The sequence below is a fragment of the Anser brachyrhynchus genome (genome assembly GCF_964034855.1).
Source record: "Anser brachyrhynchus genome assembly, chromosome: 3".
Classification (NCBI taxonomy): Eukaryota; Metazoa; Chordata; class Aves; order Anseriformes; family Anatidae; genus Anser; species Anser brachyrhynchus.
The window spans coordinates 63,796,085-63,822,336 of NC_137696.1; the positions used below are offsets into that span (position 1 = coordinate 63,796,085).

The 26,252-nt window shown below is 43.3% G+C and overlaps 1 protein-coding gene across 1 annotated transcript; it reads left to right on the plus strand.

Moving 5' to 3' along the window:
- Positions 1-14,312: 14,312 nt before the first annotated feature.
- Positions 14,313-25,009, plus strand: PERP (p53 apoptosis effector related to PMP22). The gene is made up of 3 exons (XM_080586260.1): positions 14,313-14,892; positions 21,866-22,009; positions 22,651-25,009. Exons 1-3 carry the CDS (start codon positions 14,682-14,684, stop codon positions 22,884-22,886), a joined length of 591 nt encoding a protein of 196 aa, XP_080442386.1. The 5' UTR covers positions 14,313-14,681; the 3' UTR covers positions 22,887-25,009.
- The last annotated feature ends 1,243 nt before the right edge of the window (positions 25,010-26,252 follow it).

Sequence of the window (26,252 nt, forward strand, 5' to 3'; positions counted from 1 at the left end):
GATGCCAGCCAAATTCATACATGCGTATATATATTACAGATACAATCTTTATTTCATACAGCCACAACATGTCGTTAGGAATAGCAATATCGTTCATTTCATATACTGTGGCTTTTCCGATCTGTGTAGAAGATGGAAACATTATCTTCTTGAATACCAAGTGTTGAATGATTTCTTCTTTCAGGAACAGATTAGTCCAATAGTTGCCCATGTCAAGGGTGAGTTAATTTTTATGGTGCAGAAGAGCAGAGCATTATTGACTCACTAACAAATAGCAATGCAGATAATAAGAGGAATAAGAGGATTTAGGCATGTTGCTTAGGCATATATAAAGGCAATACATATGAAATATAAATAATTCTCTCTCTCTTATTTATTTTTAATTGATTTCCCAGGTTCCATTTGTTTCAGTTTAGCCTTGTACAAAATGTTATTAACTAATTTGCTGTTGTTGGCCAGTGAATCAAGATCTCTTCCTGCAGCAAAGGCCAACCACCATTACAGCAGCTCTCATCAGTAGTGGGAGTGAATCCTGTAGTTATTACAATCCTCCCCAATAACCTGAGTTAACATACCTCACATATTTCATGCAGTTGCTGGATGCTGCAGTGTATGTACATACACTCTACCTTCTGAGGAGGACAACAGTAATTACTATATTCTCGGCCTTCATTCTCAAAGACTGTTGCTTTAAATAGAGGTTAACCACCGTATGTTATTTGCAAGACCGTCCGTATGTATTCTGCATGTGCCTCATCATTGATCAAAATGTAGCTGTGAGACAGAAATTCAATGCATATCCCAGAACTGTATCACAGGCAATCAATCCCTCGGATGCTGTGGCTGACACAGGGCCTTCAAAGTCACAGAAGATGGTCCAGTAGAGTTACACAAGCAGAAGAGGTAGGCTTGCATTTTTTTTTAACCGCAGCATATGCATACCACATTTTAAAGCCCCTAGTTTCATAATCCAAAGAGAAAATCAAATGCCTTGATGCTTTCTGTTTTATTAACAAAATTAACTCAAAGAGAAATTCAATGAATAGATATATTGCTTGTTAATCTTTTTATTAATGATCTTTCCCCATTACGAGCAATATACATCTAGTTCTGCAGGAATCTGCATTCCACAGATGAGTGCAACACATTAGATCATAATTTCATTTCTTGACGGAAAACCCTTGAGTGGGCATTACAGTGATTCAGATTATGCTGTATGGATGATTCATATCTTTTTATTTGTGCTTGACAAAGCAGCAAGAATAGCAAAGTGGCAGGTGCGCTCTACTCCAGCTCTTGACACAAGTCTTACTTAGGCTCATGAGCCATAGTATGCCTCGATGTGACTGTTCCTTGGACTGGTAAAGCCATGGCCATGAACAAAGAGAAGCACTGCCTTAAAGCAGGTACACATTGAAATCCCTCATGGGAAAATGATGGATCACACCAGAGTCCAAGAACTACGTGGTAAGGAATCTGAGTTTGACTACAAGTCAGTCACTTTTATCTCCCCATGAGCTGGGATGCCGCTCACGGCACCCCCTCAGGTGCACCCCCGGGGGGTGAGCCCTTGGGGAACAAACTTATCTGTGGACAAATGCTGACAAGGAAGGCGGGTGAGTAGTTCACCTGTTCACCTTAGGGGGTATTTTGGAAGAATGCAACTGGATTTAGAGTGCCCCCCCCCCCCCCCCCAGACCCTGCAGTAAGTCTCGTGTGAACCTTGCCATTCTCAAAACTTTAACTAAATCACTGTTTCTATTGTAGCAAATCCCGTTAAAATTGTTGTGCTAAATTGGCTGATGATTAAATGCTGTTTAAGTGCTGTTAAAAATCATACAATCTAGCCTTGTTATTTACAATAAAAGTAAAAAATAAATCCTAAATTGCTGCTACACTAAAGTCGTGTAAAATCTAATTCCGTAACAACCATGTGACAAAGCTGCATGTCATTATATGGATTTATCTCAGAGTGCAAAATGTAAGATTCCCATGGATGATACATCTTCATTGACATCTGCATGTGCTGAAACTCATCAGTTATTTTTTTCCACTCCTAATTATTTGCTCCATTAATCTGTTCACCTCAGTGCTCAGTGCTTTCTGATGGTTGTTCTCTAACAAGCCAGCTGAATAAATTTCCCAAATCCTCATAAGGCCAGAAAGCCACAATTGTATTTGTTTAACTTTTTCCTTGTTGAACATGGCACTGGGACATATTTTCAACAAATGCCTTCTGTGCTTCTCAGATAACTCGCAGCCTTGCTGTGGTGTTCAGTTACCTACAAAAGCCATTTATTGCCTCATGCATTCCTCCAACATGGGCATTATCCCTTAAATAATTCACACTCCATTGTGTCTTACTGCCTGAGCTGCAACCAATATAAAAGATATTTAAGGACGGTCTTTACATAAAGCTCACATAATTTCATATAAGCACAGTTGAACCCTCTTGTGGAGTCAGGTTTGCTTCAAGAAAACTTCAGCTCAGCAGGGAATTTACAGTGTCACGTGTGAACTGTTTTCCTCATGATTTGTTTCCAAATCATGAGGAAGAACATCTTCAGTGCAAGCTGCATTGTTAGAGGAGCATATACAGGCAGTTAAATCACATTTATCTCTTTGATGCTCTTGTGATTTGTTTTTGTGTGGTTTTTTTCCCCTTTTTTTTCTTTTTTCTTTTTGCATTTATGATTGGGGCAGAGCAGATGGCAAAGGCTCAGCTTGCTGTAATATACCCATAAAATAAGCAAAGCTGTCAGTGAGCCTTCTCTCCATCAGGAGTTTATTTCACTTTCAGGAGGATTTTTCTTTGACTGGAATGAACTTCAAAAATTGTGACGTTAGGAAGAAATGAATAGAACTTAATGATTCTGCAGTTCTCTTTGAGTTCCCTGTAGAGTTTCTCATTTAAGGGAGGAAGGTGTTACTTTGGGATTCTCTCCTCCACAGGGCATTGCATTCTGACAAAACTTGTAGAAATTCCTGTTTTTCTTCCTTTGCTCTTTTGTTGTTAAAAATGTTTTTGAAAGTATGGAGTGGCAGGAAGCTATCACAGAGACATCAGAAGTGCATGTGTTCGAGACTTGACAGAGCCAACGACATAAGGAACTGTAATCTCATTAAGTCCTTCTCATCAAGTTCCAAAACAAACCAGCACACCAAACAAACAAATAAATAACCAAGAAAAAAATAGATTTTTGCTCCCATAGGATCTGAGGTAATTCCTAATTATCTTATGAAATTGTAACTAAGACCTAGAGATGATGATTTGTTATTTCTGCTACCAGAAATGCCCAGAATGTGCCAGCATAAACAACCCTTTACAGATAGACAGTAAAGACAGGCTTTGCCCCAAAACACGATCTAAACAGAAAACACAGGTTAACCACATTTTAATTTTGCTTTTTCCTTCCCTAAAGAAACGATGGCATAAACTGCTGAAATGACTTGCCTGAAGCCACACAGAAAGTCTGACGAAGAGCTGTGTCTGAAGCAGAGCTGCAGGCAGAAAACCTCCTGAGCCACAGTTCAGTGCATCACCCACAGTTCATCCTTCCTTTTCAGAGCACTACCATGTAATAACATATTATTCAAAGTTGCTGACAAGTCTGAATAGCCCTCTTTCTTACAAATGGAGGAGTGGCCATTGGCAAAAGGTAATAATAGCACTGGACAGCAAAGATTATAACTGCCTGTGCCGTGCACTGTGGTACACATTTTGTCTTTAAAAGCTCCCTTGGAGAAACACGTACGAGAACACAAAGGAAGCTGAAATCTGACCTGTCTATAATTTATAGTACTCATTATATTTTTGGGACAGCCATCTCTTGGTAAAGGTAAGTTCTTTTATTTATAGGCAGGGGCTGCTCATGATTTGCATGCTAATGCATTCACATCTGCAAAGCCTATAAATTAGCCTCCCGCTCATTATGGCAATGCCATTGTCCTACTTGCCAGTATGTAATCTGATCCCAAACGTTTCATATGTCCGCAAAATAAAACCAGCCTGAGGGAAGAGCTTCACTGTTGCAGTAGTAGCACACAAAAAACGCCCCCCTCCACCTTCCCCCTCCAAAAAAAAAAAAAAAAATCACCAAAAAATTACTAGAGGAGAGGAAACCACTGAGTGTTTCAGAAAGATGAACACAAAAGCCTAACACTCTAAAACTCAAGAAAATGGAATGTTGTTGTTATGTTTTGAGGTGTTAATGCATCAGTTCAAACAAAAGGATGCATTTATGGCAGCTTTTTAATGGGCTCCCAAATAAAAGTATCTTCATAAAAGATTAAGTCGCTTGGTTGTCAAACTGGTTGCATCCTAATGTGTCATACAGGAACACCCCTGTTATTATTAGTGTTTAACTTCTGTCTGAGCCTAGCTATCTGAAACAGGCACTGAGGTCCTTTTCCTGTGCACCTGATAAAGGCAGTCCCTACTTTCATTGTCAAGAGTTTAGAATTATGTCAAGATTTTGCTCCTTCATTAAGCTGACAAAAAAAACAGTGTGCAGTGCAGACAAAACAGGTACACGTGCATGGCTCACACTCCTGTCCGGAGGTGTGGATGCCTCCTATATCAATTCACTTTGTCAAAGTTAACCAGATGGTAAGTTTTCAGCTGCTGAAGGCTCTGCAGGCTCAGCTTTGCTGCTGCAGGTAAGGTGAAGAGTAGTCTCACCTGATCTCAGATACTTTTCCACCCACTCTTGTAATTTCCATTTGGTTATTTTTAACTGTGCTGAGGCACACACATGTGCCCACCCTTTAAAAAGAGAAAAGTGAAACCCTTATAAACAAACCCTAAACCCTTCCCATATCATTGGAAAGATCTTAAACAGGGTGCAGTGATAGAGCGGCTGTCAGCAAGCTCTCACCCACTGCCCAGACTTGCCTCTGCATTACCCTACTGCATGCATCATCTGGCCTTTTCATCTCTTCCTCCTAACCTTTCTGCCTACTCTTTCCTGGCTGCAGAGTCCCCAGAGACCTCCATTCTTCACTGGCCTATCACTAGAGGTAGACAACCATAAATGAGAAGGAGGCCTGAAAAAGGAGAACTTTGACTGAGACCAGAGCAGGAGGGGTCAAGGCTTTAGGTCATGGCACAGATGTGATGTTGGATTCAGGATCCAGATGTACCTGCATGGAAGAGATGTACTGGTACCTTAAATTAATTTCTTTGTTGAATTCTGGTTCACAATAAGAAGTGTTTATTTATTTATTTACCTGTAAATCTGTGGTTTGTCACAGTAGGTTGCGGAGTACTGGAAAAGTAGGGCTCTGCATGAGTCACAACCCAGAAAAAAAGCTCTGCCAAGAACACGAATCACAGCACTTTGCAGCCTAGCCCAGGTGATAAGCATCAGTGTTGTTGTCTTCACATTGTCAGTCTTATACTACCATGAATGACAAGATTCACTGTGATATATTCAAAAGGGGCTGTAGGTAGCGATATATCTTCATTTAATTTTCATATATATGTCTTTTCCATGCTACCATAAGAAAGGGGAAATATAACATAAAGAGAAATAACTACTTGTTTAAAACAGACATAGGAATATAGAAAAGAAGTTGTTGCTTTTAAATTCAGAGTTTTCACCTCAATTCTGTTCAACCGTACTTTTGATCTTGCAAAGAATTGCACAAGACTAGATCCAGCTCTGAGGCCCATACATCTGCTGCTTAGGCTGTTTCATGGGTGGGCAGTGCCCATGTTCAAGCCACAGCCCTGTCACCCTCTGTAATGCTTGCAGCTGGCAGATAACTGCCAGCTCTATCTTTTACAAGCAGGACAATCCCACTGAGCTCTGTGGACCTTGCTAGCTAAGCTACTCGTATGAATCATGGAATTCATTGGACCTCGCTGTTTGGACTCCACTGAAAAGTATAGTACCAGTGCTGAGACAAGACAATTCCCCTCTGGTTTCTAATTGCATTCACTTTCTATAAATGGCACTAGCCCCTTTACAACAGTGTGTGGGAAGAAAAGATCTCGGTTGCATTTTTTATTCAGATCAGCTGTAATAAAGCCTCTTTCCCTCTCTCCTCTGCCTATTGTGCTTTTATTTAGGCTTTTGCTGAACCTACATTTTGGACCTAGTTCCTTCATGCTTTGTACTACAGACATCCAAGGAATTGTTTCTTCACAAATGATGGCAAGTAAAAGCATGCAAAAGCTAGAAACAAGCATTCTGCAATGACGGTTTAAAAACAAACATTTTCCTCTGTGTGTATTTAACACTTTACATCTCAGCCATATGTTCCTCCCCTCATCAATTTGCCTTTTAGATTGTTCTTTAACACTTGCCTATTTTCTTGCTCCTGCAGCAGAAGGGAAGTTGATCTTTCATTTGTTCCGCAAATATCCCTTATTGTCCCGGGTTTTATTACCCCATCTGTTATTGTGTGATCACTTGAAATCTCTTGTGGTCTCACTTTTCCAACTGATCACCGTGTACTGCAGGTTATATTTCAATTTAATTGCTATCTACTGTATGATGTATAAACTAAAAAGAGAGAAGCAGAAAGATGAGGATGTTTTTCCCCTGTCTACCATTCCTCTCTTCCTGTGTAAGCATACATCGTCAGTGCTTGCTTATTATTGATGACAATGTTTAAGCTAAATCCCTCATCTCCACTCTTTTCTACTCAAAACTGATAGTTCCAGCTCAGTGTTTACTACTTCAAAAAGTAAAAGTGTTTACAGAATACGCTCACCAACACTTGAGAGAAATGAGCTCACTTCATGAGCTAAAGAAACACTTCCCTGCTGCACACTTGTCAAGATGGAAACTTTCCCCTTGGCATGGTATTTCCCCTTTCTCCCTCATCTCCCCACCTCCCAGCCTTCTCCTACTGCTCTTAACACTTTCACTCTTGCTCATGCATGGTTGTGCTAACTCTGCATATCTGTGTATTTTAAAAATTATTTTTCCTCCCATTCTTTTAGATATTTACAGATACTATCTTCTGCAATGCCCTCATTCATCTTCCTGCACTCAGATACTTCTATCACAGTAAGAAGTTCAAGAAAGAGATGCTTTTCAAATCAGAGGTACAGTGCTGTTTCTGCACGGGAAAGTAGATCCTGTAAGTGTGATTAAGCTGAATTGAACAAGGTTTTGGAGCTGAACGAATAGAGATTTCTGCTATCTGTCCAGTGCTATGGGAGAGAAAAACAGCATTATTTATAAGCATTGTTTTGCATAATAGAATAGCAAAATGGGTCAATGCCAGGAAGGAACAGAGGCATTTCCTGATGCAACAAAGCTTGGGAGAGAGTGCGTAAAAGACAGCACCCCCGACTTGCCCCTGCAAATAATGACTCAAAATCTTGATGTTCATGCATGACGAGTGAATCCAGTGCCACGTCCACATGTGCTGCTAATTTGGTTTTGTGATCCCTCATTTGAGCATGTACTTAAAGACCAGACTGTCTCTTAGAAATCAGGCCTCAGTGGACTGAGCTATTGGATGAGTCATTTATAAAAGCTAAACAGGGTCTTTAATGTGGAGCTGTGCAATGAAATGTACCCTGTCTGGTTCTGGATATGCACATGGAGATTAAATTTATCCCAAAAGCTCCTGCTGCTGCTGCTGCTGGGAACCAGGACAGCAGTTTACAAGAGGTGCCTGTGCTGAGGCTAAAAAGAGCAAAAAAGATGACTGTCTTCTACAGTGCTGTGTGGGCAGACTTGAGATGTGCGTGGCTTTACAGAGGGGAAGGAAAAACTGAAGACAGGAAATATGGGTTAATGCAAGGAAATGCAAATATCAGTAAAATAGAAAGCTTCTGTAAATTTATTTTTCCTCAAAATATTTGAATGATACACTCTTTCTGGATTTGACTCGATCTTTCCTCAAAGATATCCATTTAAATACATGTATTAAAAGTCTTGGTGACAAGAATGGACTGCAGGATAGCAGCTTCCAGCTCCCTGAATGAACTTGTATCCACAATTGCAAGTGCAGATTTCCCAGTGGAAGGTATAAAGGGACAAATACGGTGCGAGTGTCCAGACAGGAGCGGGCCACGCAGCCGTGACACCATCAGGGGGACAGACCGACAGACACTGCTCTTTGCTGCACCCTAAGCCTGAAATGGCCGAGCGAGGCGAATTCCAGTTTAGGTTCCAGGTCTTTGATTTCGGGGGGAATTAAGCACGGGATGACCGGCTTCGTGGCAATGGGCAGGCCAGGAGGGCTCCTCCGAGCTTCGTGGGGCTGCCTGGGAGGCCCCAGGGCCGGGTTAGGCATTTGGTCAGGGACGCCTCAGGACGGCCCTCCCGGCCCCCAGTCCCCAGGTTTTGGAGGTGTTTCCTGCCCTCTGGTGGTAACAGCCATCCCTGAAGCACGAACCCCGACTCCTGCAGGCGCCTGAAGCACGAACCCCGCTTCCCCCAGGCTTCGTGCCCTGCAGCCGCCAGGTAGCAAGGAGATGTGCACCTCTTAACATTAGCACGGGAACCGCAGGAGGAAGCCCAGGTCTCACTTAAACACAGTTCCAGATCTGAAGCCAGCTCTCAGAATGACACAGAAACCTGAGGGTGTCCCTATAGAGCAGGCTGAGTTGCAATATTTGCATTTCCACGTTTGTGTTTGATATTGCACAGATATGACATTTTCCAAAACAAGTCTTCTCTCAGCTTAGTTGAAGTGAATACATAATTCAGAACAAATAGGAGCATGCTGCTCTCCAAGAATGATAAGCCTTCCCTGGACCTCCGTGAGTAAATAGGAAATGTTAAAAACAAACAAACAAACAAACCTAAAATCAATGAAAACCTGCAAACCCTCACATATAAGAATTCGTTGAACCATGGGTTTTCGTTGAAGGGGGATTCAAAAAGAAATATTAGAAACTCTGGAAAATGATTTTCTCATGCTGGACCAAGTTCCCATTCCTGAAGCAATAGTTTCAGTGTCAGCTGGGCAATTCCTAGGATGTCATTGCCACACTTTAGCATCATGCACAAAGATGATCAGTTTGCAGCCTTGGAAAAGGACTTATAGACAAAACCTAAATTAGCATGCAGGTCAAAGATGATACAGTTCTTTATTTTATGCTTTCCTCTTTTTTATGTTTTGCAAATACAAATGAGAGGATGAGGTAAAGGAGGAAAAGTTGCAGTGACAAGTCCGTAGACCTTGGATATTGTGTGGACATGATCCAAGTGAACCTGAGGCCTCTAGAGAGCTCTGGGGTAAAATCCCAGCCACCAGGGATTCTGTCATTTCCTTTAATAGAGGCAGAATTTCATCCAGGGCAACTCTAACACAGAGGTTATGCTCTTCTGGAGAGCATAAGCACAGAAAAATTGAGTTGCTGAGTCAGTGACCTCACGCGCATCTTACTGACCATCTGCATGGCAACTAGAGGCACAGCGTGTGCAGAAAGAGGAGGGCTCTTTGCTGTCCTTGTATTTATATGATTTTAGGTCTTCCCAGGCAGATGGAGTCACCTAAGATGTCTCGTGCTGGAATGAGTTAGTCAGCCTCTGTGGGCCATGCTGATGTTCTTGTGCTGCTCATCCAACCTGGTATTTGCACAAGGCATTTGAAGCAGTTTCAGTGGCACATCAATTGCACAGAGCCAGTTTATTTCAGTAGCGCCAGCCCCAGATGAGTTTCTAATGTAAGCTGAATTCAACCAAGAGCTACTGACAAAATCTGTTCAGAAAAATTGCTTTCTTTTAAATTCAGGTAATGGAAACGTCTCAGCACAGATAAGGAAGGAGAAATTTGATTTGGAAATACTGCTGGAGCGGTTGGTATGGGTTACACTACCTCGTATCCCTATCCTGTTTTATGGGTTGAATGACTACCTTGTTTTGGTGATGCTAATTAGTGTCTAAATAGAGGTCTTACCGCTGTGATGCCTGAAGAAAGATTAAGTAGAATTAGGGCACTTGAACATTGAGGAAAGTGAGCATAAGACGCTGGAGAAGGACAACACCCATGAATTATAAAATAATTGTATTTACAACAGGTATTCAGTCTGCGGACATTACTTTTTTCCTAAAGGCTTTAGCTGAGAGGTAAACAGGCTAGAAAAACTGTCTTCAGATAAAATGGGAAAAGGAAGGGAACCTCAGCCCTGAAGGGACCCTGCTGTGCCCCACAGCTGCAATGTGGGGCAGAGCAGTGACCTCAGCGCTGTGCCACCCATCATGTCCTCCCCAAATGCACCCTTGGGAACCAGATTCCCCCTGCCCCACTTAAAAGCCATACCCATGAGAACCCACCTGGACTGGAGCTGATCTCTGACCTTCACTCAGCTCTGCCTGGTTTTCTTTGATAGCTTGGTAAATGATTGCCAGCAGTGGTAAATGATTTACTCTGTGCACAGCACCATCTACTAGAGGGGCACATCCCTTGTTATGCTGCAGAGAAAAATATTGCTATATAGTCCCAAAGATTATGAAATTATCTGATGACTTGCATAATAAATGACTACATGTAAGGATAGTGGCTGTGAAACAGGCTTATGAATCCTGTTTTCCATGCTAAAAATAAAAAATAAAAAAATGAGACAAGGATTTAGATTTTCAGAATAACTATAGAACATGTAGCTGCCTTTGTAGCTGAAGGTAACATATATTTGACAGAGGAGCTTGATCTCGAGTGCCCAGATAGAATCAGTTATTTCTAGTCATTTAGTAAAGCAAACCTTCAGTTTGTTTTGATATGTATTGGGCATCTTTTCCCCGTGATCATAGTACTATGTGCTTTTCATGCATGTATCTTTGCAGCACCATCGAACTGACTACAACCATCTGGTCTCTGCGCTTATGCTGGCTACACAAGCTGGAGGTGACAAAAACTACATATGCTGCTGGAGCTGCTTATTTTGCTGCAGGAGGCAAGGCTTTATTAATTTGCTAGATTTTCTCACTACTAAATTGAAGTAACATTGGAACCAAATGCGGATAACTTTGCTGACTGTGCTGTAGGCCCTTGGTAAACACAAAAAGAAATCTTTCATATGCTGTCTTTCAGCTTCAGATGGATTTGGTAGTTGGCTTTTCTGTTCGTTGTATGTCATCAGTAGAGCCTGGTGGTTATGCTTCCTCACACAGAGCGACACTTCCATCAGTAGTACCCAAAAATGCAAAGGGGTGTAAGGGGAATTTTCACCTTAAGCTATTCCCGCTCTGTAAATGTTCAGTGCTGTGCTTAACTGCAGGCTTTAGCGGCATATGTAGGGCACTGCCACTAGAAGGGAAGACAAGAAGCACAGGTAAGAGGGTAAGAGGACTATACTCTGGTCTCCAGTGAAAAAGCCAGATATTTGCAACCAAAAGGGAACATTGATTGCATTTCCGTTCTCATAGGGTCACCGGGCAGCTGCAGGACAGGCCATGGTGGCTGCTGATGTCAGAGGAGGGCTTGGTGGGCTCAGCGTGACATGACAGCAGGGCCAGGCTGCCCTCAGCACCCCAGTAGGAGTCTCGTCATGAGCCTCCGGACACCGCTGCAGAGGCATACGCTGTCTTGGGGAACCAGTTAATGCTGCTAATAAACCTGGCAACCAGCTCCATGTGCGTTTCTGAACTGGGGAAACTCTCTAACTTCTGACCTTGTAGCAACACGGGTATTTTCCTGAGCAGTGCATTCCTGCTCTATTTCTCACAAAATGGATGAAATTTAACCTTGCTTCTCTTCCAACTGTAGAGAACAGCTCTTATTTTTTGTACTAAAAAAAAAACAAACTTCTGTACCTGCTTCTGAGTGCTGCTGATAGTGAGCTGCTGGAAAATCACCTCTCAGCACTGAACAAATAAAGTTCTGCTATAGTTACAAAAAAAAATTAAAAGCTAGTTCTGCCTTTCTCCTCTATGCAAACATTATGTGTTGAAGAATTATGCATGCTGGTAGATTAAGCAAAATTTATTTACAGCTCTATTTGGAATGAACAGTGAGCGTGGATGTCAGGAACGGATGAGGAAGACTGTTTTGGTTGCTGTGTGCTGCCAATGATTCAGCTGGATTTGAGAAGGACCAAGCTGTGGTAATCAAGGCTTCAAGAACAATACACAGGTAGTTATGATTTGAATTGGTATTGTATGGAAACAGTGGTAGGAACTGAAGGGTGAAAGAGGAGTTACGAACAAAAAGTACAAAGGTGACAAAAGTACAAAAGAACAGAAGTGTTTTTGTGCATATATATGTACACAAATGCACACATTATATATATATATACATATGTGCATGTTAATCAACCTTCATGTGTATATGTATGCATATATGCATCTGTTTATTTATGTGTGTATGTATGTGCATTAAACAGTAAATTGATACCTTGTCACAGTTCAAGTTAGTATGCAGGTACAAGCAGGCCATTACATTTTCCAGATAGATGACTCAAAGACAGATTAGATCTTAAAACTAGCCCTTCATTTTTTTGCCAGACAATATGAACTTGACAGTAAAAGTCCTTGAGACAGTGAAGGGGTAAGTGGTCCCTCAACAGTATTCAGAAATGGAAATTCTTAAAACCATCAACTTAAAAATACCCTTTTTCAGTCAGTTTTCAGTAAAACAATAGCTCATAGCTACACCCTTTTATTTGCACACTTTGGAAAGTCACATGCTGTGCAACAAATATGGAAATAATCTTGGAAGCTACTTTTAAATATAAATTATATATTTTAATTATCAGTGACAGAATTAATACTTCTCACTGTCTGATTTTTCTCTCACTTTGTTTTAACAAGTACATACAAGTACATACCTTTTAGGTATGCATAGCTTCTTTTTGGATTTTTCTGGTAGGAACTTTGAAGAGAATGCTGAGAGGGTTGGTGAAACTTCTTATGGTTTGAGGTAACCTGCTTGAGATTTTTGTAGCTTCCCTATGGTGATATCATCTTGTTTTGTTTCCAGCATCACAGTCCACTCCCTGGCATTTGCCAGAAATCAATACTCATATGAGGTTCACCATCCCTCCCCACAAGACAAGTCCTCTGAGTATCTTCTGAGGAATTGACATGGGTCACAGTTTGAGCATGTTTGACATGGCTGTGACAAAATTTCATTCGATGCACTGCAATACGACCTTAGAGCTCTGCATCTTCCTTGAAACCCATATAATCCACCCTACCCAGTAATCTTTTTCAGCCCTTCAGACCTCAAATATTTGCTGTCCTACTGACCTCTTTGCTGAAGCCTTGAAGCTGCTCTACTACTCAACCAAATGTATGTGAGTTATGTGCCAAAAACACATGCATCCTGAATCCCGTGTTTGGCACATGTCTGCTCATATAGCAAGAGTTTGCATTGGTGCTGGGCAATGGGGTAACATGATGAGATGTGTGTAGATATTACTGTGGAGAAGTGTTTCTCCCATGACCAAAATATTGAGTCTGCATTTATGTCATGTGGTGTGGAAACCTTCATTTTGGTCACCTCTGGGGTGCATTGCCAGATATAGGATGGGGAAATATAAGGGCATAGGGCACAGGGGTCTTGAGTACCACTCCTGGACTGTGTCTGTGCGCTGTGCTTGTTGAAAGTCAAAGCACAATTGCAATCAAGCACTTGTTAGACGGCCATTAGGAACCAGGTGTTTGTTTAATGCTAAGTTTAATGCCAGACAAGTGTTAGCTACGATGAGCTGTTTCCTTGTCAATAATGTCATGTTCCCATTCTCAAATAACACCTTTCTTTCTTCTTCTCATTTGCATTCAAATTGTTCAAAAACTGGGCAAGGAATTGACTACTTTAATTGTTAAGCAACATATTGTAAGTGTTCAGTACCTGAAGTGGCTAACACTATTAGTATTATTAACTTTAGGTAATGATTATCTGTCTTCATCCGGTGAGCAGAGAGGAGAAAAATGAATTTAACTACCTGGAGAGAGGGCAGGGTTTGTGAAATACAGCAAGAACCTGAAGTTTTTGCTGTGGCTATTTACAGCTACCAAGAAGACACCTGCAGAGGTGGTGAGAAAGACAGACAGACAAACTCTTGGGAAGGTCTGTTGGGTGTAATGTAGGGGTATCGCGCAGAGGTCAGGTATAAGGTAAGTGATCCACCATGTAACACCGACAGTAGTCAAAACAAAAGTCGAAACAAGGCTTACATATACTGGGAACCTGAAAAGCAGAATCTGGTTTTGAACATGCCCCTAGCAAAATGCAGCACTACGCGTTTTAGGACTCCAGCTTATCAAGCACATTGATGTGCCCTGACTCTAGAGCCATCCAAGGTGTCCATCCAAGTGGCTCAAGTGTCTCACGAGAGTCTCGGCTTTCCCCGTGCCCGGGTGAAAGGCCAGCAGGACACAAGACTGTGCCAATGACCACGACCAAAAAGTGAGGCTGGACACGGGAGGGGAGCAGCTAGCAAGGAGTTAAGCACGGGACGGGCAGCGTAAGTGGACGGTGGTTTGTTCCAGGCTGCACCGAGGGAGCAGGGGCAGGGTGAGGAGCACGACCCGGCCCCGTCCTCTCCTCTCTTCTCCTCTCCTCTCCATTCCTCCAGCTCCACAGGTTGCCGCCGCCACGCTTAGTCACAGGAATGTGGGTGGGACTCCCTCCTCCCCCGGCGCGCATTAAAACCCAGCTCAGACGGACAGACCGGCAGTCTCTCTTCTCAGAGGAGCGTCCCTACGACACCCCACCCTGCCCTACCGGCGAAGCTCGGGCTCTCCAGGTGCCCCCGACAGCCAGGCAGGATGGTGGTGTGCACCCTCGCCTGCTGGAGGTGCCGGTGGCTCCTGCCCCTGCTGCTGGGCCTGGCCATCATCATGGGCATCATCGCGCTGGCGGGCAGGGGCTGGCTGGAGTCGGAGTCGGAGCCCTACGTGCACCAAGCGTCGCTGTGGGAGAGCTGCACGCGGGGCGAGCAGGACATCAACTGGAGCTGTGAATCCCTCATGGACTATGGTAAGCGGGGGGCCCGCGAGTCCGCCCTCCCCTGCGTGGGACCCCGGCAGCCGGGCTCCGGTGGCTGCACCCCGGGGGAGCATTGGCTGCAAAAAGAGTTGGTTCGGCAGGTGGTCGGAAAAACAGCGGTCCCGACGCTTCTTTGCTGGTGCAGCTGCTTGCTGGGATGGGGTTTTCTGGGCAGAACCGGTACCACCACTGTCTCAGGGCTTAAACGAGCAAAGAAACACAGGTCCTCAGGCTGCTTCAGAGCAGGCTTTTCTGTCAGTAAGGAGCCTTTTTTTTTTTAATTAAAAAAAAAAAGTTCTTTCATAATCAAAGTAAGGGAGCCAACTGGCCACGGGTTCGCTTTCTATCAGTTATTTGCAGCCTGCAGTGCCAGCAGCCTCGCCCTGCAGTAACCAGCTCCCTCTCGGCCTCGCTGATCGAACGGAAAGGGAAGAAGTATTTATGCAGGGCACCTGGGCAGCAGCAAAGGTGCCTTCCCCGGGCCTCCGGAGAGAGGACCTTAACCCTGCCTAGCTGAGGGATGCCTCCCGACCTGCAGCTTATAATGGCCCAGCGTGGCTTTGCAGACAGAAAAAATACTGTTTCCTGTATATGCCTCTGTATTGCCCTGGGACCTAAATCGGGGAATAATTGTGCCTCCGTTTTAACTTGCTTAGCCGCTTTTCTATCTGACATCGCACATTCTTACCACATACAGTTTCTGTTTCTTGGGGACTTTCTTTCCTTTTTTTTTTCCTAGCTGTGGTCTGATTACGTCTGCTTTTCTCTCAAACAAAATATTTCTGGACAAATAAGCAGACCCGCCTTAAGATCCTCGACTAGGGTACCTTGGGGACTGCAGCTGGAGAGCTGGAAGGGAGCGTTGCAGCCTGCGCGAGTGCAGGCAGGGAGGCTTCCCGGCACAGATCCCCTGCCACCCGTGCACAGAAGGCTGCCACTGGGACACTCATGCCTCTGCTAAGTCCTGAATGTTTTGCAAAAGCACTGGCTTCGTTTTAAGGCCAGGTGATGGCTGTGGGTTTAACTGAAGGTGAAAGAAATCTGGCTGGTGCGATGAAAATACCCATCTCCCCCACTACCCAGGGCAGAAAAGCTAGTGCGGGAGTGTGGCTGAAATTTGCATTGCACGGAGAAGAACTGCTAATGCAGAGGAGCTGCTGAGGTTTGCTTTCTCCAGCAGTGACCCTGCCTCTCGCGTCCCCGAGTGCCGATGGGTGTGTGCTTCATTTCAGTCCCGAGCGTTTGGGGGCAAAGTGACTTTCTGCAGTTTTCTCTAGTTAGCAGGAGAGTAGTATCCTTGACTTTGCTTATTTAATCTTAAACCAAAGCTTATTTAAATCCTTGGCTTATTTAGACCAATTTGACTTTGCCTCTTCTGTAATTTTGAGGAAATCAATGCCACTGTCTTCTCAAATACTATTTACATCTGGAGACAGGATGTAACATATGAGTTCAGGTTTGATTTATTTTGTTTCCTTTTTTCTATGCTAATGCAATTAGGCTCAAAGTAGGTGAGGGCATTTACAAAGGAAAAAATGCCTAGCAGGCGTTTACAGCACTGCTGCAGGAAAATAAAAGCAAATTAATTGAGATGCATAACTTGTGTTTTGCATATGATAACTACTGTACTGTAACTATCCTGCACCTCTCCTGATGAGAAGAAGACTTCAGAGTGAATCTCCATTAGTAGAAAACTGCATTAGACATTTTCTTAATTGAGCTGTGGCATGTATGCTAAGAAGAGAAAGAGAAAAAGCAGTTCGGTCACTTGTTTTAAATGGGGAAAAGGGGGCAGGAACAGACAAACAAAGTTTTGCAAATAGGAATGTCTCCTAAACTGAATTGCTTCTTAATGCATGTTTACAGTCCACATAAGAGGGAAGAAGTGGAAAGGGAAAAAGAAGAGTGAAGTATCATTTGGTAGGGAGGTGGGGAAGGGATTTTGATTCAAGCTCTATACTGGTTTGCATCTGGGAAGTACCTGCCTGGCAGCATCTGTGTATTTATCAATATGTTGCAATGCGTGGCTGCTGCACTGCACATAATATGACTCAAGATGACTTAGTTTGGACCATGGCAGGATAAAACTGTTGACTGTGTGTTTGAAACATATCAGTAAGCCATCAGATATGACGAGGATTGTTGGCAGCGTGGATACTTGGAGAGGGTGTTTGCCTGCGTCTTTACAGTGATGAGCCTGTAAGGTTAGGAACAGTAATTGTGGGTGTAAACGTCCTCCCAGTCCTAAACGCCTGTTCCCAGTGACTTTGGCTTGAATTGTCGCTATAAAAGATGGGTGTGTATGTGTGCAGTTAAGGTGATCCCGAGGTGGTGAGCTCTTTCATATTACTACCAGCTGGTTGGTATTCATTAAGTACGCAATAGCCAACTTAGAAAAATTGAAGCATTCATCTGGAGCCTTAACAAGTGCTGAAAGGGGAAAAAAAAAAAGAAAAAAAAAAAAAAAAGGTGGGACTTAGGAGCCCAGCCTCTGTGAATCATGTTTCCCTGCCACTGTGCCCCTGCTGCCAGAGGACTGGACTTTGATACCGCAGATTATTGGTGAAACAGCAAGCATGTGCCAAACGTGGCTGAGGGGCCAGGTAAAAAAGGAACGTTATGGGTACACTCATTGCACCCTCACCTCTTTTCAGGCACGGTTCTGTCTGATTTATGTTGCCAGGATGTGTTCTAGACAAACAAACTTAGAGTATCAGCTGGGTGAAGGCACTCAGAGAATGCTAATAGAAGAGAGATAGCAGTCGGCGTGCCTGGCTACACCCAGAAGACGCGTCCTGAGACTCCCCGGTGAAAGATCCCAGCGAGCAGGACAGGCTCATCTCTACTGTAAGCAACAGGGAGGCATTAAAAGCTGGAATCATACAGGATTTTGCCTCTCCTGACTTCCAGCTGGAGTCAAATGGCTGAAACCAGGCTTTTATTTAAGTTCAGTAGCATAACAATTGCTTTTTCCGGACTGCTAAAAACAAGGGAGAGCTGGGATCCCTAGTGTTAACTCCCAGCCAGCTCTCCTGGCAAGCCTGCAGTTCTGGGCTGCCCTGTGCTCACGATGGGTGTGCACATACCTTTCCTTCACTGCTCATGTCGTCATGGAAATTCGCACATTATGTGAGCAAGAAAATATTACTCTCAGTGCTGTCATTCTCGCAGTCCAGTGTTGTTTTGTCAACTAAAGCATATTTTCTGGGCATTCCATGCTATGAGCTCTCAACGCCAAACAAAAATTGTCACTGTGATTTATATACAGAAAACTGTTATAACTACAATGTAAAACTGCATCTCTTCTAAGCATGTCATAGTAAAAGCTTCCACCCTAATATTCTAGCTATTCACAAGCTGACAAACTAGCTTTTGGTTTTGTAAATAAGTGAACAAAGATGAGAAGGGCTTGTTACTTCAAATCTGTACTGGTTCATCTTCCTGCTAGACTATTTTCTCAGTCCTTTTATTTGTTTCTACAGGGAAATGTAGATGTAAATGTCCTACCCTGCAGAGCTTCCATCTCTTCCCTGTTGAGGCTGAGGCCCAGCCATATAAAATCAGGAAGTACAGCTAACACTAAGGCTCTTGTTTTATTTTTTATTTTTTTTCCTTTATTTCATCCTATTACTGATGCTCACCATTAACTTCAAATAATTCTGATCCCTCCTAGTTATTCACATGCTAACATTTGCAGCTTAGTTCTTTTGCATAGTCACCATTGATCAAGCTGAATAATAAAACTCTTAACCCTTCCCAATAATTATAGCCCTTCAGCTCCTGTACAGTTTTTTAATGTTCTGTAAACACCACCTAATTGATAATACATTTCTGCCCATTAGATGCAAAGAACTCAACTCTTCTTTGAGGCAAAGCTGACCTGGGGAATGGTAACGCCTCAAACCGTGCCACTCTCCTGTTCTCCCATTCTTCTGTCCTCCTATTTATGCAGCCCCAAATTACTTTGGCATTATTGTTTGATTTCATAAACACATGTCATATTTATGTCTGGGTTGAGTAAGAAATCGTCTCTCTGCCAAATGAAGGGACTTTCTATTTCAATGGAAAACATAAATTCTGGCAAAATCTCTCGTGATTACAAGGCTCTTCTGAGCACAAACCAGCTGGACGTTGGGGCTGATCCGTCTTTCTCAGACTGCAAGCAGACCTCCGCAGCCCTTAGGCCAGCAAAAACAGTGGGAGACAAAATACACACCTCTCCCCCCGACAGCCCGGAGCCGCAGGCGGAGGAACTGGTGGGCAGAGGCAGGGTGCCTGCGGAGCCAGGAGGGCCTGTCTTAATAGGTGCGGGGATGATGAGGTTAATTTGGGGAGATTTCTCTTACACTGTGCATAGCTATACTTGGCTGCTCTTGCTGTTTTTCCCACCAGTGCTAATGTGGCAGGCTGGCCGTTCGATAGCTGTTATCTAGTCCTGCCGAGAGCAGATCCCATCCATCACCGCGGCCAGCACCAATGTCTCGGTCTTATCAGCTCTTGTCAACATCATGCCGCTGATAACTGCTGCTGGAGAAGATAATCCAGCAGGAGAAGGGAAGATGCAGGCTCACCAACACTACGCTTTGTTGCATGTGAGCAGAAAAAAAGTGGTGAATTTCATAGTGGTGGTGCCTACTACTGCCCCGTTTCTGAAGACGTACAGAAGCTGGGTTTGATATCAATCTTCCTGACTGGATATCTCCTACCGCTACATGTGTTGTCACTCATATTGCCAGAGACGAGCTAATAATTCACCGTGACTGGAGCCAAGGCTGAGCTGTATCGAAAAGCTCATTATCCTTGTAAACTAAGCACGTAGGGTCTGGAAATAGCAGAGATAGCACTGAGGACTTTCCAGCCTGTATCTCTTTCGGTCTTGTTTGTGTTGCAGCAGACTTCAAGGTGTCTAGTCTGCTGGTGTGTTTGAGTTTGCAACCTATCCTATATCAGGCCAGATGCCAGGCTTGGCTTCCAGCACTGTGCTAGCGGATGTAATGCACTGTAGGGGAAGGTACTTTGAAAGCGTTTCTTGCTGTTGTCACTGTTTTTGTTTGTTTTTATTTTTTTTCCCTTAATAGGGCAGATATTGATAAATAGCATTCCTAGTTTGTTCAGTCTGAATCACTTTTCCTGGGCTGGCTGTGTGTTATGGCTAAATGCCCTTTTATATTCTTTATCCCTAAATAAATCCTGCTGTGGAGACAATGCCCAATACCTGCATTAGGTACGTCAGGGAAGATTTTGAAGGAAAAGATGGTATCGGACCAGTGACATAGCTGTAATCTCCAAACGCCAGTGGGGTGTACTCCTTCCCTCCTGCCCCTGCAGCGCTCTGCTAGGCAAGGGGCATGAATCACGCAGAGCTGCCTGCAGGAGGTGTGGAGGCTGAGGAGAGCTGGTTTAAAAACATTTCACTGTCTTGAGTCTTGTTTCTCACAATAGCTCCAAGAAAAGCCTTTTCTTTGCCCTCTCTGTGCCAACCTGACTGCCTTCAGGTGGTGGTGGTGTTGCATTCTCTGTCTCAAATTACTTTTATCTTTTTCTTTTTATGTAACAGTAGAGCACACGGGTAAAGGTAGAGGATTTTGACTCCTCAGGAAAATGTTTGCGGTCTCACTGTCTTTTTCTTAGATTTTACACAAACAAGGGCTTGTTTGACAGAGGTTATGTTAAAAACAAGGTGTCTCCTTGTTTTTGTCACTCCAGCTGTGCTGGGACAAGAAAGATTTTTTTTTTTTTTTTGGAAAATATTCTGGCCCAGATCTCACTGCTCCCTTTAAACCTACGTTAGAGGGAGCTCGGGATCTGGCCCTGCCTATATCTGAAAGCGTGCACGTCGAAACCCGTGCTATGCAGACACAGAAAGTGAGCTGTGATGACAGCTCACTGAAACCAAAGCACCGGAGGTACTTGGTTCTTTAGGCCATGTGGGTAGGTATCCTGCCTCCAGGCAGAAACACCTTTGCTGTTGTTTGCATTGGACTCACCCAAACTGTCTAGTTTTTAAAGAGAATGAGGTCTGGCTGCAACGGGTGCCTTTTCAGAAGCCTGTGTCACTGTGAAATGGGAATTACTGGTGGTTTGCTGGAAGTTTTCTCCCCCTTGCTGTGATGGTGTGTTGCAGGTGAGCTGTGAGCTCGGCTGGGATCAGGCCCCTTGCTCCCCCTCTGAGCCTCCCCAGCCCGCAGCTGCCTGATCCCGTTGTTGAACCTGGGCATCCGTGTGGTGTCCGGTCCCACCAAACCTCGAAGTAATGACTCAGAGTAATGAGTCTTCCACTTTACCTTTGACTCTGCTATTTCTTCTCCACCCACAGGTTTTAGCTTTTTCTAAATATTTTGGGCTGTGAATAGATACTTATCTTCAAAAGTATTCTCTTCCTCTTTGTCTTCTCTCAGCTTGGCTATCCCAAATCTATTTCTTTTTGGTCGTGCTAATTTTACTTCACATACATTATTCCTGTCGGAAACAAGCAGACAGGAAGGTGTGTGCTGTCAGCATTTTTACTTCCCAGCAGTTGTGGCTGTGCTTGTGGTTGTACCCTCCTGTCCGCTCTCATACTGCCCCGTGTGTGGAAGTGGTTTTGTAAATTTGTATGTCAAACAGGGCTGATAATGATAAAGTACATTCTCAGAGGTTGTGTGCCCTATCTGCTCAGATGGCTGTAGGTCTCTTACAGATACTGAATTTGGAGATGTTATCTCCGTTATCATGCTATACTAGATCCCCCTTTTAAGCAGGACAAATTAGTGGGCAGGGAGTTCAGCACTGCTTGTCCAGCGACAGTGCCTTGCTGCTCTGCAGCTGTGTGCTTTGGAGAAATCCCGGATTGCTTTGACATAGGGCATGCTTCTTAACAGTAAAGCACTTCAACAAAGAAATGACTAAAGGAAACAGAAGACCTGCAGTGACCTACAGTTCAGTGCACTGCTGTGTGTGACACCTTTCTTCTTTTCTTTTCTAGGATGGGGGAGAGCAGCAGCTGCCACGTACCTCGTTGGCTTTGTGATCCTGGTCATCTGCTTCGCCCTCACAGTCATCGCGTTCTCAGTGGAAATACTCCGTTTCAACTTTGTGCGGGGAATTGGAGGCTTGCTCTTTGTTGTCGGTAAGTCTGGGTGCAAAGACAAGGCTGTCCTAGGTGTAAAATGGGCAGCAGCAGGAAAACATGCTAGATGGTGCCTTCCTCATGAAATAAGATGCCTTTGTCTGGTTTATGATTCATTTTCTTGGGAAAAAAAAGGGAAGTTCGACTTATGCTGAGAGGACAATGGTTAGGGAAGCTCCAGCAGCCTTTCTCGATTAACACTTTCCCAAAATTAGTGCACGGGAGCAAAACCCAGCTTTGACCCTGCATGTCACACGCGAAGACTTCAGAGCTGAGAACGCCAGCTGGTTCCCACCTTCCTGGGGAGAGGAGGAGCTGGGAGGCTGTGGTACAAATGGGAGGTAACTGGCTCCACGAGGACCAGGGTGCCTGGCAGTAGGACAGGGCTGGTCTGGGCGTGCAGGTGAGTGCCTCAGCAAGGTGGCAATGTCAGCTGTAGCTGCCGCTGCCAGGTAGGTGGGGACCTGCCTCGACCAGAGGTCAGGCACCTCTGCAAGAATGCAGGTGTGATCGCAGGACTGAAGCTAATCCTCACATACCTGGGAGGGCAACGCGGTTATCTCCAGGTACCGTTGTTTAGTGGGGAAAGTAACAACATTCATTGTCATTTACTCTTGGTTTTCTTTTCTTTCTCTCCTTAGCTGCATTCCAGATCATAGGCTTGGTCATCTACCCAGTGAAATTCACAGAAGAAATTCCACTGATAGGAGATAATATGTTCAGCTGGGCCTATGGTTTTGGTTGGGCCAGCACTGTTGTTGTGATAGGTTGCGCTTTCTTTTTCTGCTGCCTCCCCAACTGGGAAGATGAAGTCCTGGGAAACATCAAGCCGACCTATTACTACTCCTCCCCAGAGAGAGCACCATACTTAAATTGAAAGGTTAACTCCAACTACAATCAACTGTCAAAGCAACAGAAGAGCACCTCTGCTGTGAATTTTGGTGCGATTATAAGAGACTGAAAAAAAACCCACCTTATTTCTTCAGAGTATTTCTTACTAGCACTGGTAAAAAAAAAAAGGTAAAAACATTGGCATCTCTAAGCAAATAGCTTTTACCTAAAGTATTATTTATGTATTCTCATGTCAATTCTGTTTAGGTGGTTTACTTGCTCCTTTCCCTCCTAACTGAGTCACCCTTATTTATTCAAACATTTGCTTGTGAATAAAGACATAGGGTTTCAAGTTCAGAAAGGAGGGAGAGAGATTTTAAACAACCCACAAGGGAGACCTACAAAATATTATTTTTTTTATGTTTTCATCTCTAACAAAATTTTCTTAAATAAAACTAGGAAAAAAAATGCAGTCCTTCTAAAGAATGCTTTTTCCTCCACCAAAGTCAGTCCCAAGGAAGGAACTTTACTGAATCTATTACAGTCACATGCTGCCTAAGATTCTCTTCTCATTCCTGTTACTGGACTATTTTGACTATTGACTATATGAACTAAGGGGAAAATAAAATTATTTTTTTTCCTCCATCTGTTGCAGTTGGATGGAGATTTCCTCTAAAGCATGGAGCTAGTGTGTGTAATGGTGGCTAGTGTAACACTTATTGGTGTTTTTGTGGCCACTGCAGTACTTGTGATGGAGACACATAGAATGAAATATTAATTGTCACAGAACCAATAAATATTCAAATGTTGAAATGTGTACATTTTTACATGGTATTTGACAGATGCTGATTTAGAAAATGCTTTTCAGTAGAAACACACACACTGTTCTTTATGTCTGCCCGTTAAAAACTGCAGTATTTTAATTATCAGACATGCTTTGGAGGGAAACCTCAGCATAAGGTGTTGAAAACCTCCAAAAGTTTCTAAAACACATTGTAGGTACTCCAGGGATTGGTAAGCCTGGGAAAGTTTTGTGAGTCACTGGAGATAACAGGTATAAATAGGAAAGCAGTCTGTGAACAATATATACATGCAAACTTCATACGGACACATGTCTCGGGCGTAACCTGCTGGGCTCCCAGCTTGTCTTTCTGGAGCTGGCGACTGCTTTCCAGTGAGACAGAGCTGTGTCTGTGTCCGTCATGGACCAGAGCAGCTTACAGCGTATTTAGTTAAGGTCTATAATCTTTGTCAGGGCTTTCTTCAGCTGGGGAAGAAAGACTGCTTTCCCCTTATCATGAACCCAGTACTCAGGAGATGGCAAATGCGTGGGTATATGTATTCATGCACGTGTACAAAATAGAGCTACAATGCATTAATCAGTATCCTGTAAAACCAAAGATATGTAGATCTAAGCTTTTACAATGCCCAATATATCTTGTATTATATGTTGTATACCATTCTGTTTTGTAACACCTTTTCTAATTTGGCAGTTCTGCATTTTATATGTGTTCCTGCTTTGGAAAGGCTGGGTGATGTCTTAACACCCCTTGCAGGCCTGTATTTTATAATTTTACAGAGTACAGACATCTGCAGACTTCAGAACAGTGTTACAAGCTCAGTCAGTCATGGCATATACAATCAACTGTGCTTGTGATTCTTGCTGAAGAAGGCAACTTGTGACAAATGTGTCTTTAAGAACACACTTTTTTTCTGTACAGTACTGGTGGGGGGGGTATACTGTGTAGACGTATCTGTATTATGAGTAATGTCAGTAAGTTTCTAGCGAATTCAAAATACAGAAGAGAATCTCAAGTCTGGAAAATCCTTGCACAGCTAAAGCTGAGAAGGAGAAAAGACATAAGAAAATGAACACCCTTCCTAATGAAAGGGAGGATGGTATGGTAATAGGGTTTAGCATAACTTAAGTCTTTTGTATGTTTTTTATAAGCACTGTCATGACTTGTCAAAAAAGCACAAATGTAAAATAAACTTGGTTCTGAATATACTGGGTAGATGGAAGCATAAGCAGCATGTTACACAATTAAGATGTCTGGGAGAAAGCTGTTGCAAATAGTCATTAATTACTCTCAAGTGATACTAATGTATGTGGCACTCCTTTCAAATGTGGTGGCTTAATTAAAATGTTTTAATTGATAGTTGTAGAAACTTGGTGTCATTTGTGTTTCATGGATTCGATTCATAAACTCAAGAAAATAGCCATTCTTTTCCTCTCTTAATGTGAGTATCAGTATCTATGAACTGTTGGGTTAATAAAAGGGAGTCAAAGACCTCATCTATCCAGGAGGCACCAACTGCGTTTTCCAGTCAAATAAGACTGAGTATACACTGCAAAACACATCTGCCTGCTTTGATCAGAAGCACCAGGCACAGCAAACTTTTGGCTAAGCCAAAACCTCCTAAACGCATCACGACTTCAGGAGGAACCCCAAACATTTTAAGTACATTGTGGTCTACAGGAGGTCTCAGATGTGGGAAACGTGTTCTTTGTAACCAAAACTGCCAAATAACTTCCCTATACTGATCAAGCACCTTCAGTAGGGAGACAAAGATGAAGCATTTCATCTCACTGCCACTCACCTGGCATTTTCAGAGGAAGGCTGCACTTCTCCAGTGATTAAAAACTTTCTCATTTTTAACCTCATGTTATGTATGGCCTGTAAATAGTCCTATGCTACTGATATTCTTTATTTTGAACAACTCTTTCTGACTTTATCCAGGCAGCAAATCCAGTGTTGGCCACCACTACATCAAACCAGTCTGGAGGTTCTCATTTCTGGAAAGACAGGTTCACCATTTTCCCAATCTCTTTAGCTGCCCCTTTTCTTAAATGTCTCAGTTTTAAAACACACTTACCACCCTGGATTCTGGCTACTTGTTTGCTTTTTTCTTGTTGTGTGTTTTCTTTGAATACATAATTAGGGAAAACGTTGTTCACTTAGATTTTCCCAAATGCTCTGAAAACCATTGGAGGGTTTGTGTGATGCTGTGATGCCCGTTTTTTAACATGAAAAACATTTGTACTCCTGCTTCCCTAACAGTCTTTATTCAGCTACAGCCTAATCCTGTAAAACTGAAAAACCCCACCGAGCTTCAGGCTGTACACAGGCTGAAGCCCAGCCCTGGTGCAGAGTGAGATGCTCAGAGAAGCTGAGCACACGTGGCTCTCTGCTCAGGGCAGCAAAGAGCACTCAGCTCATGTGACTGGGTGCCAGATAAGGCTAACTCACTTGAGTGGGGTGACTGGAATGATTAAACCTCATGGACATGGGAAACAGTTGCCACACCCCACAGAGATTTCGTTTTCAGTGACTCACTTTTTAGACAATTCCTTCATGAGGCAGAATTCCTAAGAAATACTCATAAGGCCTTTACTTCCTGCATCTAGGGA

Bases quoted from the DNA above. Each gene is read 5' to 3' on its own strand.
- PERP (XM_080586260.1), top strand. From the start codon at position 14,682: ATGGTGGTGTGCACCCTCGCCTGCTGGAGGTGCCGGTGGCTCCTGCCC. The intron at 14,893-21,865 runs GTAAGCGGGGGG...TTTCTTTTCTAG, and splicing joins TGAATCCCTCATGGACTATG to GATGGGGGAGAGCAGCAGCT. The intron at 22,010-22,650 runs GTAAGTCTGGGT...TTCTCTCCTTAG, and splicing joins AGGCTTGCTCTTTGTTGTCG to CTGCATTCCAGATCATAGGC.